This window comes from Stegostoma tigrinum, chromosome 2 (assembly GCF_030684315.1).
Source record: "Stegostoma tigrinum isolate sSteTig4 chromosome 2, sSteTig4.hap1, whole genome shotgun sequence".
Taxonomy (NCBI): domain Eukaryota; kingdom Metazoa; phylum Chordata; class Chondrichthyes; order Orectolobiformes; family Stegostomatidae; genus Stegostoma; species Stegostoma tigrinum.
In genome coordinates, this window is record NC_081355.1 from 59,952,311 (window position 1) to 59,967,452 (window position 15,142).

Consider the following 15,142-nt stretch of genomic DNA (forward strand, 5'->3'; position numbering starts at 1 on the left):
AAATAAATTGGCTTGTTTATTATTTGATGTTGATTGTCTAATTATTCATATTTCACAGATGACTTTGAGTCCAAGTATAATTTCCATTCAGTTGAAGACCTCCCACCTCCAGATGAGTATAAATCATTTCCCAGGATATATCCCAGCAAGCAACCAAGAGGTGGGCCCTTTGTTAATTCAGTACTATAAATATAGTTGTTAGGTCAATGAGTGATTCATCAAATATACATGGTGGGTGGTTGATGCCATTTGTTGACTTCAAAGGGTAGGGAAATTGGGTGGGGTGTAAAATGTGTGATCAACTTGATTGCTTCAGATTATTATAAAAACCAAACTGACATGGATCTGGAGGCCTGATACCCCTGTAAGATATTGTATTATAGGTCTCTGTACTTACTCACTCACCAGCTTGCTATATTCACTGATAACTGCATTCCCATTCATTCATTAATAACCCTTAACTAACTCGCTTTTTACTCTAATGCATTTTCATTCATATATTCATAAACCACAATTTTTGTAGTGCATTTTACTATTGCGAGATAGACTAAATTAAAACATCCCTTCCAAAACCATTACTGCTCCTTCACACCTTCAACCCTTATCAGACATATTTACATCGAAAACTACCTTTGAATAAATATCAAAGACTACTAACCTGTTCAGAAACAATACCCTCAGTGCCATACTGCCTCCTTGACCCAGCTGGAATTATGAAAAGATTATAATAGATTATAAAAAAGCCCCTTAGCAATCATCTCTCGGAACCTCAATAGGTTGCACAGCATCAAACAGTTTTTCTCCACTAGCATGTACCTATTAAATAAATATTGAATAGGGCCTCTGACCCCTTTAAGAAAGTTACAATCAAAACAGTGCTTCTGTGAAAACTCTCATCGGCAAATAGTAAACAAAACCTCACGACCCAGCTGTGGTAATCAGTGTAATATTTTTTAAACTTCATTTAGTGCATGTATAATTTCTAACTTATTTAGATTAAATAGGTCTAGTATTAGTACTAACATTTACTGATTTTGAAGATAAAAAGGACTAACATCTCTTAATTATGCAAGCAGACCAGGCAGACACTCCAATGCAAGTAGCAGCCAGCAATTAGCAAAAGTTTAAACAATCTCCTGTTTCCCCAGGACAGCCGAAACACAAACTTCAGTGCACAATAGATAAAACTGTGTAACACCATAGTGATGGAATTTAAATATATGTAAGAACTGTGTATAAAGAGGTCACTAAGATCTGTATCAGTGATAATGGGAACTGCAGATGCTGGAGAATCCAAGATAATAAAGTGTGAAACTGGATGAACACAGCAGGCCAAGCAGCATCTCAGGAGCACAAAAGCTGACGTTTCGGTGTACTTTGGGATTCCATTGCCACCTCGAACTGTGCTACTGTGGATACTCAATAAAGAGGCCATTTTCGCCACTCCCCAATTTCGGTCGTTATTTGAAACACAATCCCAAACCTGCAATCAGAGATAATGGGAACTGCAGATGCTGGAGAATTCCAAGATAATAAAATGTGAGGCTGGATGAACACAGCAGGCCAAGCAGCATCTCAGGAGCACAAAAGCTGACGTTTCGGGCCTGGACCCTTCATCAGAGAGGGGGATGGGGAGAGGGAACTGGAATAAATAGGGAGAGAGGGCGAGGCGGACCGAAGATGGAGAGTAAAGAAGATAGGTGGAGAGAGTATAGGTGGGGAGGTAGGAAGGGGATAGGTCAGTCCAGGGAAGACGGACAGGTCAAGGAGGTGGGATGAGGTTAGTAGGTAGATGGGGGTGCGGCTTGGGGTGGGAGGAAGGGATGGGTGAGAGGAAGAACCGGTTAGGGAGGCAGAGACAGGTTGGACTGGTATTGGGATGCAGTGGGTGGGGGGGAAGAGCTGGGCTGGTTGTGTGGTGCAGTGGGGGGAGGGGACGAACTGGGCTGGTTTAGGGATGCAGTAGGGGAAGGGGAGATTTTGAAACTGGTGAAGTCCACATTGATACCATTAGGCTGCAGGGTTCCCAGGCGGAATATGAGTTGCTGTTCCTGCAACCTTCGGGTGGCATCATTGTGGCAGTGCAGGAGGCCCATGATGGACATGTCATCTAGAGAATGGGAGGGGGAGTGGAAATGGTTTGCGACTGGGAGGTGCAGTTGTTTGTTGCGAACTGAGCGGAGGTGTTCTGCAAAGCGGCCTCCAAGCCTCCGCTTGGTTTCCCCAATGTAGAGGAAGCCACACCGGGTACAGTGGATGCAGTATACCACATTGGCAGATGTGCAGGTGAACCTCTGCTTAATGTGGAATGTCATCTTGGGGCCTGGGATAGGGGTGAGGGAGGAGGTGTGGGGGCAAGTGTAGCATTTCCTGCGGTTGCAGGGGAAGGTGCCGGGTGTGGTGGGGTTGGAGGGCAGTGTGGAGCAAACAAGGGAGTCACGGAGAGAGTGGTCTCTCCGGAAAGCAGACTGGGGTGGGGATGGAAAAAATGTCTTGGGTGGTGGGGTCGGATTGTAAATGGCGGAAGTGTCGGAGGATGATGCGTTGTATCCGGAGGTTGGTAGGGTGGTGTGTGAGAATGAGGGGGATCCTCTTAGGGCGGTTGTGGTGGGGGCGGGGTGTGAGGGATGTGTTGCGGGAAATATGGGAGACGCGGTCAAGGGCGTTCTCAATCACTGTGGGGGGGAAAGTTGCAGTCCTTGAAGAACTTGGACATCTGGGATGTGCGGGAGTGGAATGTCTTATCGTGGGAGCAGATGTGGTGGAGGCGGAGGAATTGGGAATAGGGAATGGAATTTTTGCAGGAGGGTGGGTGGGAGGAGGTGTATTCTAGGTAGCTGTGGGAGTCGGTGGGCTTGAAATGGACATCAGTTACAAGCTGGTTGCCTGAGATGGAGACTGAGAGGTCCAGGAAGGTGAGGGATGTGCTGGAGATGGCCCAGGTGAACTGAAGGTTGGGGTGGAAGGTGTTGGTGAAGTGGATGAACTGTTCGAGCTCCTCTGGGGAGCAAGAGGCGGCGCCGATACAGTCATCAATGTACCGGAGGAAGAGGTGGGGTTTGGGGCCTGTGTAGGTGCGGAAGAGGGACTCCAAGTGGAGGCTTGGAGACCGCTTTGCAGAACACCTCCGCTCAGTTCGCAACAAACAACTGCACCTCCCAGTCGCAAACCATTTCCACTCCCCCTCCCATTCTCTAGATGACATGTCCATCATGGGCCTCCTGCACTGCCACAATGATGCCACCCGAAGGTTGCAGGAACAGCAACTCATATTCCGCCTGGGAACCCTGCAGCCTAATGGTATCAATGTGGACTTCACCAGTTTCAAAATCTCCCCTTCACCTACTGCATCCCTAAACCAGCCCAGTTCGTCCCCTCCCCCCACTGCACCACACAACCAGCCCAGCTCTTCCCCCCCACCCACTGCATCCCAATACCAGTCCAACCTGTCTCTGCCTCCCTAACCGGTTCTTCCTCTCACCCATCCCTTCCTCCCACCCCAAGCCGCACCCCCATCTACCTACTAACCTCATCCCACCTCCTTGACCTGTCCGTCTTCCCTGGACTGACCTATCCCCTCCCTACCTATACTCTCTCCACCTATCTTCTTTACTCTCCATCTTCGGTCCGCCTCGCCCTCTCTCCCTATTTATTCCAGTTCCCTCTCCCCATCCCCCTCTCTGATGAAGGGTCCAGGCCCGAAACGTCAGCTTTTGTGCTCCTGAGATGCTGCTTGGCCTGCTGTGTTCATCCAGCCTCACATTTTATTATCTTGGAATTCTCCAGCATCTGCAGTTCCCATTATCTCTGATTGCAGGTTTGGGATTGTGTTTCAAATAACGACCGAAATTGGGGAGTGGCGAAAATAGCCTCTTTATTGAGTATCCACAGTAGCACAGTTCGAGGTGGCAATGGAATCCCAAAGTACACCGAAACGTCAGCTTTTGTGCTCCTGAGATGCTGCTTGGCCTGCTGTGTTCATCCAGCCTCACATTTTATTACCCCAAACCTGCAATATTCTTTTGTCTCCAAGGTGGTAATCAAAAATCTATTTATTGCTGTTCTAAAAATATTTAAAGATTTAAAGGTCCACTACCTTTTGAGGAATGGAATTTGAGAGACTCTCAATTCTCTGAGAAAATGTTTTATCCTCACCTCTGTCTTAAATTGTTTTTATAAACTATGACGTGTAGTTTCGATTCTCCCACCAGTGGAAACATCCTTACCACATCTACTTCTTCATGTCCCTCAGGATCTTATAGGGTTTCAATGAAATCACCTCTGACTCTTCTAAACTCCAGAGGATACAGGCCTAGCCCATCTAATCTTTCCTCATTAGGCAATCCACTCATTTCAGATGTTCATCTGGTATAAATTTTCTGAACTGCATCCAATACATTAACATCTTTTTGTAAGTATGGTGATCACTACTGTATGCAGTACTCCAGATATGGTCTTCCCAATACCCTGTTTAACAGAAGCGTAACTGCCCTTGCAATGAAACATGACATTCTATTAGCTTTCCTGATTATTTGCTGTATCTGCATTCTAACCTTCTGCAGTTCATGCCCTAGGACACCCAGATTGCTTTGCATTTCAGAGCTCTGCAAACTCTCACCATTTAGATGTTATGCTTTTTTTTATTCCTTCTGCCAAAATAGACAATTTTGCACTTTTCCATGTTATGTTCCATTTGCCGGATCTTTGCCCATTAACTTAATCTATCTCTTTATGTCCACTTTACAACTCACTTTCCTATTTACCTTTGTGTTATCGGAAATTTTAGCACCCATACCTCTGAACCCTTCAACTACATCATGTATATAAAGGTTTGAGGCCCCAGCATCGAACCCTCTGGGCACAACACCTGTGACATCCTGTCAGCCTGAAAAATATCCATATACAAGTACCTGTCTGTTTCCTGTTAGCCAGCCAGTCTTCTTTCATGTAATATTTCACCCCAACACTGTGAGCTTTTCACAGAATCATAAAGAGTTTATCAAGTTTATACTGCCAAAAATATACTGCTACTACTAACATTAGTTCCACTTTTCGGAACTAGACCCATAGCCTTGAACGTTATGACACTTATTTTTCTTGGTACCCTTTTGTGTAGCACACCATGAAATACCTTTTTGAAGTCAGAGTGCAACACATCCCCTGGCTCCACTTTATCCACAGCGCAAGTTGCTTCTTCAAAGAACTTCAAAACATTACTTAAACATGATTTCCCTTTGACAAACCATAGAGTTGTACAGTCATATAGCACGGAAGCAGACCATTCGGTCCAATGCGTCCACACTGACTAGACACACCAATCTGATCTCGTCCTATTTGCTAGCATTTGGCCCATATCCCTCTCAACCCTTCCTATTCAAATACCCATCTAAACCATGTTGGCTCAGTCTGATTAGCTTGAACACATCTAAGTGCCTTATTATAGCATCTTTGATTACAGCTTCTAATATTTTCACTTTGATAGATGTTATGCTAACTGGATTATCATTTCCTGCTTTCTTCCTCCCTCCCTTTCTGAGAAATGAGTTACATCAGTTATTTTCCAATCTGTAAAGTTCATAGAATCCCCACAGTGTGGGAACAGATCATTCTGCCCAATAGGTCCACACAGACGCATCACCTAACCCTAACCCTGCATTTCCTGAGGCAAACGCACCTAACCTACACATCCCTGAACATTGTGGATAATTTAGCATGGCCAATCCACCTAACTTGCACATCTTTGGACTGAAGTGCAACCAGCCCAAATTTAATGAGTTCTATCATTTAAAACCAGAGGAGAAACAGAGATAACGCTTCAAGCCCAAAATGAATCTTTTTCAAAACTAAAGAATATTGGATTTGAAATGTAAAATCTCTTTTGTTTTATAAATGCTGCCAGACCTGCTGAGTTTTTCCAACCTTCTCTTTTGATTTCAGACTGTTGCCTGGATTAAATTTAAAATTACTTATGTTTTTCTGTCCATGAGTTTTCTTTTAAATTGTACCATGTTCTCTTCCTATGCGGTAATGTCCAGTAACATTTTTCTTGTTTTCAATGCAGTAATTGGATTTAGTCACAGGGAAGGGTTAAAACTAGAAGCTGGAGGTAAACATAGGAAGGATGTACAGTGAAGAGTGATGATGCATCAAATAGTGTAATATCAGATCTATTTCTGAGAGTCATGTTTGTGAACCTCTATGGTTGTGCTGTTTGATTGTTTTGCTTGTCTATAGGGAAGCACAGCTTCGAATAAATGCTGATCCTTGATTGCCATGAAAGTTTCTACAATTAGCTCTTTTCTGAATTTAATGATGGTTAAACAAGATGGTTATGTAATAATTGCTTATACTGCAGGAAATTTAATGCATCGAATAGGCTTTAACCACTGAGTAGATGTGTTCCTGCTGAGAACAAGTATTCGAGATTGTTTCAGTGGGGCTGTGTCAGATCATTGTGAGAGGTAATTGTTTTCTTTTTAGATTTACTGATCAATTATTGATCAATAAAGAATATGAAGTTGTGAATTAGACCTATCTTCTGTAATTACTGATCAGGATATATAGTATCTTTTCTATAATTCAACATTAATACTTTTAAATAAAATATCAACATTGAGCTTTCAATTTAAGCAATCTCTCATATTAAGAAAATGTGCTTTACCGCACGTTTGAGCAAGCTCTTAACCCCAGTACCATCACAGCTGAGCCTACACCTCCCATGACTGATGTCCATGCATATAGAGCTTACCATGAGTGTCAGTCGATAGCAATTAGAATGGAACATAAGTTTATCTTGTTTCCTTCCCCAGTACAAGACCACAGAGGGGAACTGTAGAACTTCTACCATCATCTAGACTGAGGTCACCTCACCATGTAAACTTCAGGCTGATCTTTATCACACAGCACCATGGGTATCTGTGGAGAACATAACTTGTTTTGTTTCTAAATGAGGTGTCTGGACTCATCAAATAAGGCACATTGATGTGGAGGAAATACAGCAGTTTTATGGATGTGTTGCTGGATTGATATTTTCTTAAAATTTAAGTTTGCTGTTGATTAACTTTTCCAGTACAAAGTGGCAACTGGAGAGCTATTTAATGTTTGTATCCTCTGTTATGGGCTCATCGAGGAATGATTCTGAAACCATGTACTTTCTGCTGGCTGGGTCAGTCTGCAGGCCACTTGATATAGTGCCAGAGCCAGTAAACTGCAGTCAGGTATTTATTTTGTGTCTTTAGTCTAATGCGGGCATGGTAATTAGATCTAGATCTCTAAATAGATCTGCTTTTCCAATGGCATGATTGGCTGGCTAGCCAGCGAGATTCAAAATTATTACAGAACCATTATTGGATTACTTGCTTTATTCCTTGCCATTGTTGTTCTTCTAGGTGCTATTTCCTCATATGAAAGATTGTTCTTTATCACTGAAGCTATTTTGGGCCTTGATAAAATGGGCTTTTGCCCACACTTCTAGCTACCGGAATACAAAAGGTTGCATTGCTATAAAATAGACACTGAGTTAATCTGTACGAAACAATTATTATACTCACTTTACAGCAGAGGAAATGCCTGATCTTTGAGTTGCTAGTGAACAGTAAGAGTTTGAGCACTTTTAAAATTTATATGTATAAATCCTCTTATATCTAGTTTCTAGGACAGAGTTCTGCTTCTCATTTTCACCTGTAAAAATTTTAAAGTTCAAGCTGTGAAATTTCATAACCCCAGAAGATAGGTATAGGAATTGTGAAAAATGATTAAGCTGGGCTAGTTCCAAGCACGCGGCCTGCTTATTCTCCTGACTATAGTGTGTAGAACCCGAAGTGCTAATGAATGGCTGTGTACCTCAGTTTATGTCTAAACTCGTCCAAAGCAATCACCAGTTAAAGCTGGCCTGCATCTCTTAAAGTCAAACTGTGTGTCTTTAATGGGAGGTACATTGTGGCTGGGTCATGTGCTGGGAAGCAGTTGAAGACTTTTCTGACCCGACAGAGATGCACAGAAATGGTACACCATGGGAAAGAACAAGGTCAATGATTATCTGACCCTGTATTGGCTACCTCATTTCAGAAGGTGTGGTGGAGGAGACACGTGCTGTCTCCAGAGGGCCGGGAGACTCTCTGATAAATAATGGGAAAGCAATGATTCTAGACAGCCATGACCATAAATGCCAGGAGTCAAGTCCTGAAGACATGGATGCAAACTTCGCAAGAAGTTCAACTTACTTCACAAGTGATCAACCTCAGTGCATATAATTCAAATTTATCCAACCACCACACATATAACCTCAGGCATTGCCCACAGACACAGTTTCCTATTTTGCAAATGATGATGGCAGATAGCAGATGCTCAGTGGTGAGGGAAAGATATGACTACATGTCCTCACCTCTCTAGATGTGAAACTGTCACTAACATTGGAGTAGCAACTGATAAAGTCAAAGCCCATAATGGGAGAGCTACAGAGAATGATGGCATCCTCATTAGTCCTCCTCCAAATATCCAACCTACACCTTATCTTCACATCTTCAAATTTAGAAGATGCAGATTATTTAAGCATGCAATTTTACTTCTTTCCCCTTACGCCCTGTAACCACACACTTACTTCTTCTGTCAAGGTAACAAAGAATTGCTGCCTGGCAGCAGGAGCGAAAAGCAGATTAATGAGAAGACAGTGATGATGAGGAAACAGTGAACTTAACCCCACACACACAAGCATCAGCTCAGATACTGACACTACATGTCTACAGACAGGATACACATGTCATAAATCACTGGGCATGAGTGGTATGCTGCTAGGGCAGGGACAAGGCTAATGCTTCCTGGAGGATGAGGTCATAAACGTTTTGCTATGGAAGATTCGTGTCAGCACCTTAATGTGACAGCCTGGAGAAAAAGGGTGATAGGTATTCACACTTTGATGTTTGGTGCATTGGTAGCATGTGTTCAGTATTAAAGAGCATGGAACAGTGCAGCACCTACTTTGCGCAGGAGCTTTGCTCAGAGCTTGGAGACCATGCTTTCAGTTATGGAGCTGTGACCAACTCCATTAACACACTTGTGCACCTGTCCATGATGCAGCTGCTAAAAACAGTTGACTCGGCTTACATCGATTTGAAAGCCGAGGCCCCTGGGTGCTGTAGTGGAAGCCCAGGCTGTCATCATGGCTGTGGGTAATAGTGCTCCAGTGAGATTGCAGGATTTCTTAGAAGCCCAGCAACTGGGAGTCCAACAGATTACCATGTTCGATGGTTGCTTCTCTGGGAGATTGTATTGGTTCCATGGAGCAAAAACCTGTTGATTTCTCAAGGGATTTAATCATTCAACCCTCACTACCAGTGCTGTTGTTGTTACCTGTCAGCCAGCCAACCAGTCCAAGCTGCTTCCATTTATGATAAAATGATATAGATCCTAGACAAGACCTTTTCCCATCTCAAAACAGCGAGAGGTGGTGTTTGAAGACCATTCACTGTTTTCCTCTCTAAATGTCAGGAGCCTTCCAAGACCCATACTGTAATTACTGGGGCGGTATTGTGTAGGATCACATTGAAGACCGTTAAAATCCTGCAGATCAATGCTACAAGGTTTCGATTTTTAAACAAAGACTAACTTTATTATGAAATAAGAAGAATTAAACAAATAAAGCACTATTAACAACACTGTTACTATAATATAATTTGAAATTGCATACAATAATGAACTAAGTTTTACTTCTTACTTCCACCAAAAAATTTACTTATACATTACAACAATCTTGAATATGCTTTCACTTTTTGAGACCAACCTAAAGATATACCACAGACCTCTTGAATTCATTCTAATTTGTGTTAGTTTTCAGCTATCATCTAAGTTAAGATTCTATACTGGGTCAAAGCCATTGTAAATGTTTTGAACTAGTTGGAAGCTAAAGCAACTGATCCACTGCTTTTCCTCATGAAATCTAATCTGAGATAGAGCCCGACTCACACTGCAAGGAAAAATAAAAAAGTTATATTTTCTTTGTTTGAAGAGCAAATTGACTATCATCTTCTGCTCCCCATCCCCTAGCTATCTCTGGGTGCCAAGGAAGATTTGTGCAGCCTTTGGCAGTAGTATAGCGGGAACTCCAGATGCAGTCTTTCAAGTTAGACTTAATAGAATATTGAACAAGTGTTGAAACAAAAGGAAGTTCTTTATATTAGTGGCAATCTTACACTTTGATAAGTATTGATACTTTGATGTTCTTTTGGTGCACTTAATACTAACATCACAATTGTTAGGTTATAAACTGTCTAATGGAATCCAGGCTGTGTACATCTCATTGGAACAGCAGATTTGGCAATTTCAAATTGTATACAAGGAAAATCTGAATGGATGATTTTAAATAGTGACGCAATTTGTGGCCAACATTTTTGAAAGTCTTCAGAAAGTCTCAGCAGACATCTCAATCCATTATAGATCTTAGTCAGAGCTTCGGAATCAGGTGAAAACATAACAAGCTTCTGTTACCAAGTCAGCATGACTGAATGGAGATGAGGCAAGCTTTCAGGGTGATCTGCTGTCCCAGTCTCTGGGAAGACTGGGTGGCATGGTGGCTTAGTGGTTGGCACTGCTACCTAACAGTAGGGACTAGGGTTTGACTCCACCCTCAGGCAATTGTCTGTGTGGAGTTTGCACATTCTCCCCATGTCTGTGTGGGTTTCCCCTGGGTGCTCCAGTTTCCTCGCACGGCCCAAAGATGAGCAGGCTAGGTGGATTGGCCATGCTAAATTGCCCGGAGTGGTCAGGGATAGGTGGGTTATAGGGAGATGGGTCTGGGTGGGATGCTCCAAGGAATGGTGTGGACTAGTTGGGCTGAAGGGCCTGTTTCCACACTTTGAGATAGATAGATAGATACACAAGACCAGCACAATTGGCTGTTTTCACTTTAGACAATCACCATATTGATTCATGGTATACTCCCGCATACATGGCTTTCTGATTGGGATGCATCCAAACAATATTCTAGCATCATGGTTCACCCAGAAATTCCACTCACCATAATAAGCTAAGCTAGTGGATGTTGTCTGTGTGGACTTTATTAAACTGCTTGGCACACTCCCTCATGGTAGGCTGGTCCAGAAGATTGTCCAGGGAGAGTTGGTAAGTTGAATACAAAATTGGCTTGGTCATACAAGACAGAATATAGGGGTGTTTTGTTTTGCCTGGAGGTCGTGACCAATGGTGTTCCACAATGATCAATGCTGGGACCTCTGTTGTTTGTACTATTTGTAAATGATGTGAATGAAAATGTAGCTCGTCTAATTAGTAAGTTTGCTGACGTGACAATCGGTGGAGTTGTGGACATTGAAGAGGTTGGCAAAGGATACAGGAGGATATAGATCAGTTGGAAAGTTGGACGGAGAAATTGCAGACGAACTTTAATCTAGACAAGAATGACATGGCACATTTTGGGAGGTCAAATGCAAGAGGGAAGAATTTAGCTATTGGTAGGACCCTTAGGAACATAGCTGTACAGAAGGATCTTGGGATGCAAGTCCATAGCTCCCTGAAAGTGGCAACTCAAGTGGATAAAGTGGGACAGAAGGCATACAGCTTAATTACCCTCATCAGTTGGGCATTGAGTCTAAAAGTTAGCAAGTCACGTTGCAGCTGTATAAGACTTCAGTTCGGCCACGTGCAGTTCTGGTCACCACATTATAACAAGGATGTGGAGGCATTGGAACGTGTGCAGAAATGGTTTATGATGATGTTGCCTGAATTGGAGTGTATTAGCTATCAGGAAAGGTTGGACAAATTTGGATTGTTTCTGGTACAGCCTTGGATTCTGAGAGATGATCTGATAGAAAGATATAAAATTATGAGAGGCATGGATAGTCAGTCATTTCCCAGGGTGGAAATGTCAAAAACTAGGGATGGGGGCGGGGGGGGGGGGTGAATGTTTAAGATAAGAGGAAGAAAGTTTAAAAGAGATGTGCAAGGAAAGTTTTAGAGGGTGCTTGACGCGTGTAATACACTGCTGGGGAGGTTGTAGAATGATAGCAAAGTTTAGGAGGCATTTAGGCAGATACATGAACTTGAAGGGAATAGAAGGATATGGATCGTACGCAGGCAGGTGGGATTAGTTTAGAATGGCATTCTAGTGGGCTGGATTGTTTTATTTTCTGAAGTGAGAAATATGCACGTTGGTAATGTATGGATGTGGATCTGTAGCTATCACTGGTGGCCCAAATTATCTCTTGTGCACTGTAAACTGTGTGCAGTTCTCCATAGAACTTCTTTCCATAACCTGCAAGTGGAACGACTAATGTTGGGAAACCCATTGATACAGTCAGTCAGGGCTATACTTCATTGCAAATTCCAGTCATGAAAGACCAGAAGCCAACCTTTTGTCTGATTTAGTTTCTGCTATACAGCGAACAATTGATTCAAATGATTGGTAAATCATTTCCATTATAACTCAAGTTTCCTTTGGGCATCTTCCATTGTTGAGGTCTTCTTATAACAGTACAACATTTGGAAATTACCTTGTAAATTCTTTGACTGTATCACCGCTATCACTGGAGAAAGAAATGTAGGTGACAGCCTCCCTCCACAGTTTTATCCATAGTTTCCTGGTAACTATCATGAATTGTTGGTTTTGTACACAATGTCCACTGCAAAATTACAATTTGTTATTTCATTTAGTAGTAATAAGTAAATTTGATGGTGCTATTCCAAGTTTGGTTGTAATTTTGACATCCATGCTAAAGTTTATATTTAATTCCAACTTTGCCACATCGTATCATTTGCTCACCTTGATTGAAAAGAAAAGGACTTGGAAAATTTAGCAAATTCATGATTTTACTTGCTGACTATTTTCTACATGTTTTTTCTTCCAGTTAACCACAAAAATCATCGGGCTACAACACCATTAAGATGAGTTGTTAATCTTGTTGCTTGTGGTTGAGGGTCCGCTTTACCATCTGTTTGAAGACAGCTTATGACATCACAGAAGAAAGATGTTTCTGCCTTGAATCTATTAAATAAGCTAGTCGTAATTAGTAAAATGGAAATAGTTTTCTTCATGTACTTGAAGAAACTTGCGTTCCTCTGTAATTAATACAGTAACAGAAATTGTTCCTTTGTTGATTACATGTAATTAACTTATAGCAAAATGGCTAATAATATTATAAATTAGGTCAGTCAAAAACATCATGATATAAATATGCATTTCCACTTAAAAAAACATTTAGAAGTGCTGTCTGGACTGAGTAAGGATTATTTTAGATTACTAAATCAGAAATGTATATAAACCTTTTAGCTAAATAGGCGGTCAGGAAATCTGAATAATTCGAATTCAAGGGAATTATTTGCAGAAAATATTAAACATTACTACAAATCAGAAATATTTTACTTCTGTTACAACTTATTGTTTTCTTGTTGGTAATGCTTAAGTGGAGCTTTTAAGTGTTTTATTTATTTCAGGCACTGGCTCCCAATTTAGTTTTGCTTATCTTTATTCTTAGGCAATTAGGACTTAATTTAAAATTTAATTTTTCCTTTAAAGGGGCTTTTACCAAAAGAATACCAAAATATGTTTTGGTTATTGGTATATTCAGTATTGTTCCCTGCAGGCATCATTATTACACGTGGTTAAGTACAAAGATTTTGTAGATGCCCACCTGGTTGGATTTTGATCTGTTAAAAGGTAAACAAAATTTATTTAAGCTACTGAGTTTATCCAATCATTCCAATTTCAGTTTGCTATCTTAAAGAAATGCTCTTCCAGCATCAGTTATAACTTAGTAATATTTAACAAAACACTTAAGATGTTACAGTCAATTGTATGAATGTTTAGATAATCTCTCATTTTTGTAAGTTAATGTATTTCTTGCAGTATTAAATGCAAGATGCCAAAGCCTGATAAATCTTTCTCATGTATTTACATCCTTAAATGTATGTAACTGTAATTAGTTTCCCAAGCCTGGTTTCATTTTACTGAATTAGTTACAAATGTAGTTTAGTGGGTACATTGTGGTGAAAATCCTGAAGTTGCGTTCTATCACTCACTGTTCCTTCACAGGCTGCACTGTGCATGAAACCTCTTCTGCTTTCCAGTAGGAAAATCAGATGGTGTGGCAAGAACTTGCCCTTTTCTGCTTTTACACTGTCATTAGAAAGTCCATAGAAAATCTCTAAATTCAAACAGGTTAACTTTTTTTTGAAATGGGGGTCTAAGCAATAACTATTGCTGTACAACAGATCCAGCCCTGAAACAAAAAGTAACAGATGTTATAATGTGCCCTTGTTATGATTAATTGCTAGATTTTTTAAAACTAGGCTTTCTTCTTGAAGTTTTGCATGATATTTCAGTTTCTCCCTGCACTTCATTTTTTATGTTCCAATCTTAACTTCCATTACATTTTTTTAATGAAGCAGTTGTGTCTTTTATTCCCTGATGAGCAGTCAGTGAGAATTCGTCAATATGATTAATTGTTTGGGTAGCTTGATAAACTCTTTGAAGATCAATGTTGTGTATCCCTGGTGAAGATTGCTATTATCCTCTGAATTGTGAGACAAGGTAAAAGGTCTGAGTGCAGAGATGATAAGTGCACCCGTCAGGTTGATATGAAGTCAGCAGTGAACAGTCTTATTTCTCTGCTCAATGCAAAATCTAAGCCAATATTTCTTTACCTCACCTGGGCAATGTTTAAAGTCTATTCTTTAAAAATTAAATGTAAAAAGTAATTAGTAGGGAAAAAATTGAACTAAAGATATTCTAGACACCTAAGTGGAGAATATTTTATCCTTTGTACACTGCAGCAAATTTCTATCAGAGAGAAAAAAAATTACAGGATTGCATGTAAGTTGTTTACATTAAAATGCATTGAAACACTTGGCTCTGAGTGAATCTTTGGTGAAACAAAAACAGAAATTGCTGGAAAAGTGCAGCAGGTCTGGCAGCATCCACAAAGAAAAAAAATCGAAGTTAACATTTCAGGTCCGGTCACCCTTCCACAGTTAACTCTGCTTTTTTTCTTCACAGATGCTGCCAGGCCTCCTGCTCTTTACCAACAACTTCTGTTTCTGTTCCTAATTTACAGTATCCACAGTTCTTTTGGTTCTTATTCATATTCTTAGGTGAAGCCTGGCATCCAGTGGGCACACTGGGATAAGGATACCTTTT

At 41.1% G+C, this 15,142-nt stretch overlaps 1 protein-coding gene across 6 annotated transcripts in view; it reads left to right on the forward strand.

Moving 5' to 3' along the window:
- Positions 1-14,845, forward strand: part of wipf3 (WAS/WASL interacting protein family member 3) — a 95,581-nt gene extending 80,736 nt beyond the window's left edge. For all 6 annotated transcript variants that reach the window (XM_059654264.1, XM_059654263.1, XM_048560980.2 and 3 more), the window contains 2 exons: positions 59-160; positions 12,855-14,845. In XM_059654264.1, coding sequence (XP_059510247.1) covers positions 59-160; positions 12,855-12,895 — 143 coding nt within the window. In that variant the 3' untranslated portion in view covers positions 12,896-14,845. The remainder of the gene's footprint in view (positions 1-58; positions 161-12,854) is intronic.
- Positions 14,846-15,142: the final 297 nt, after the last annotated feature.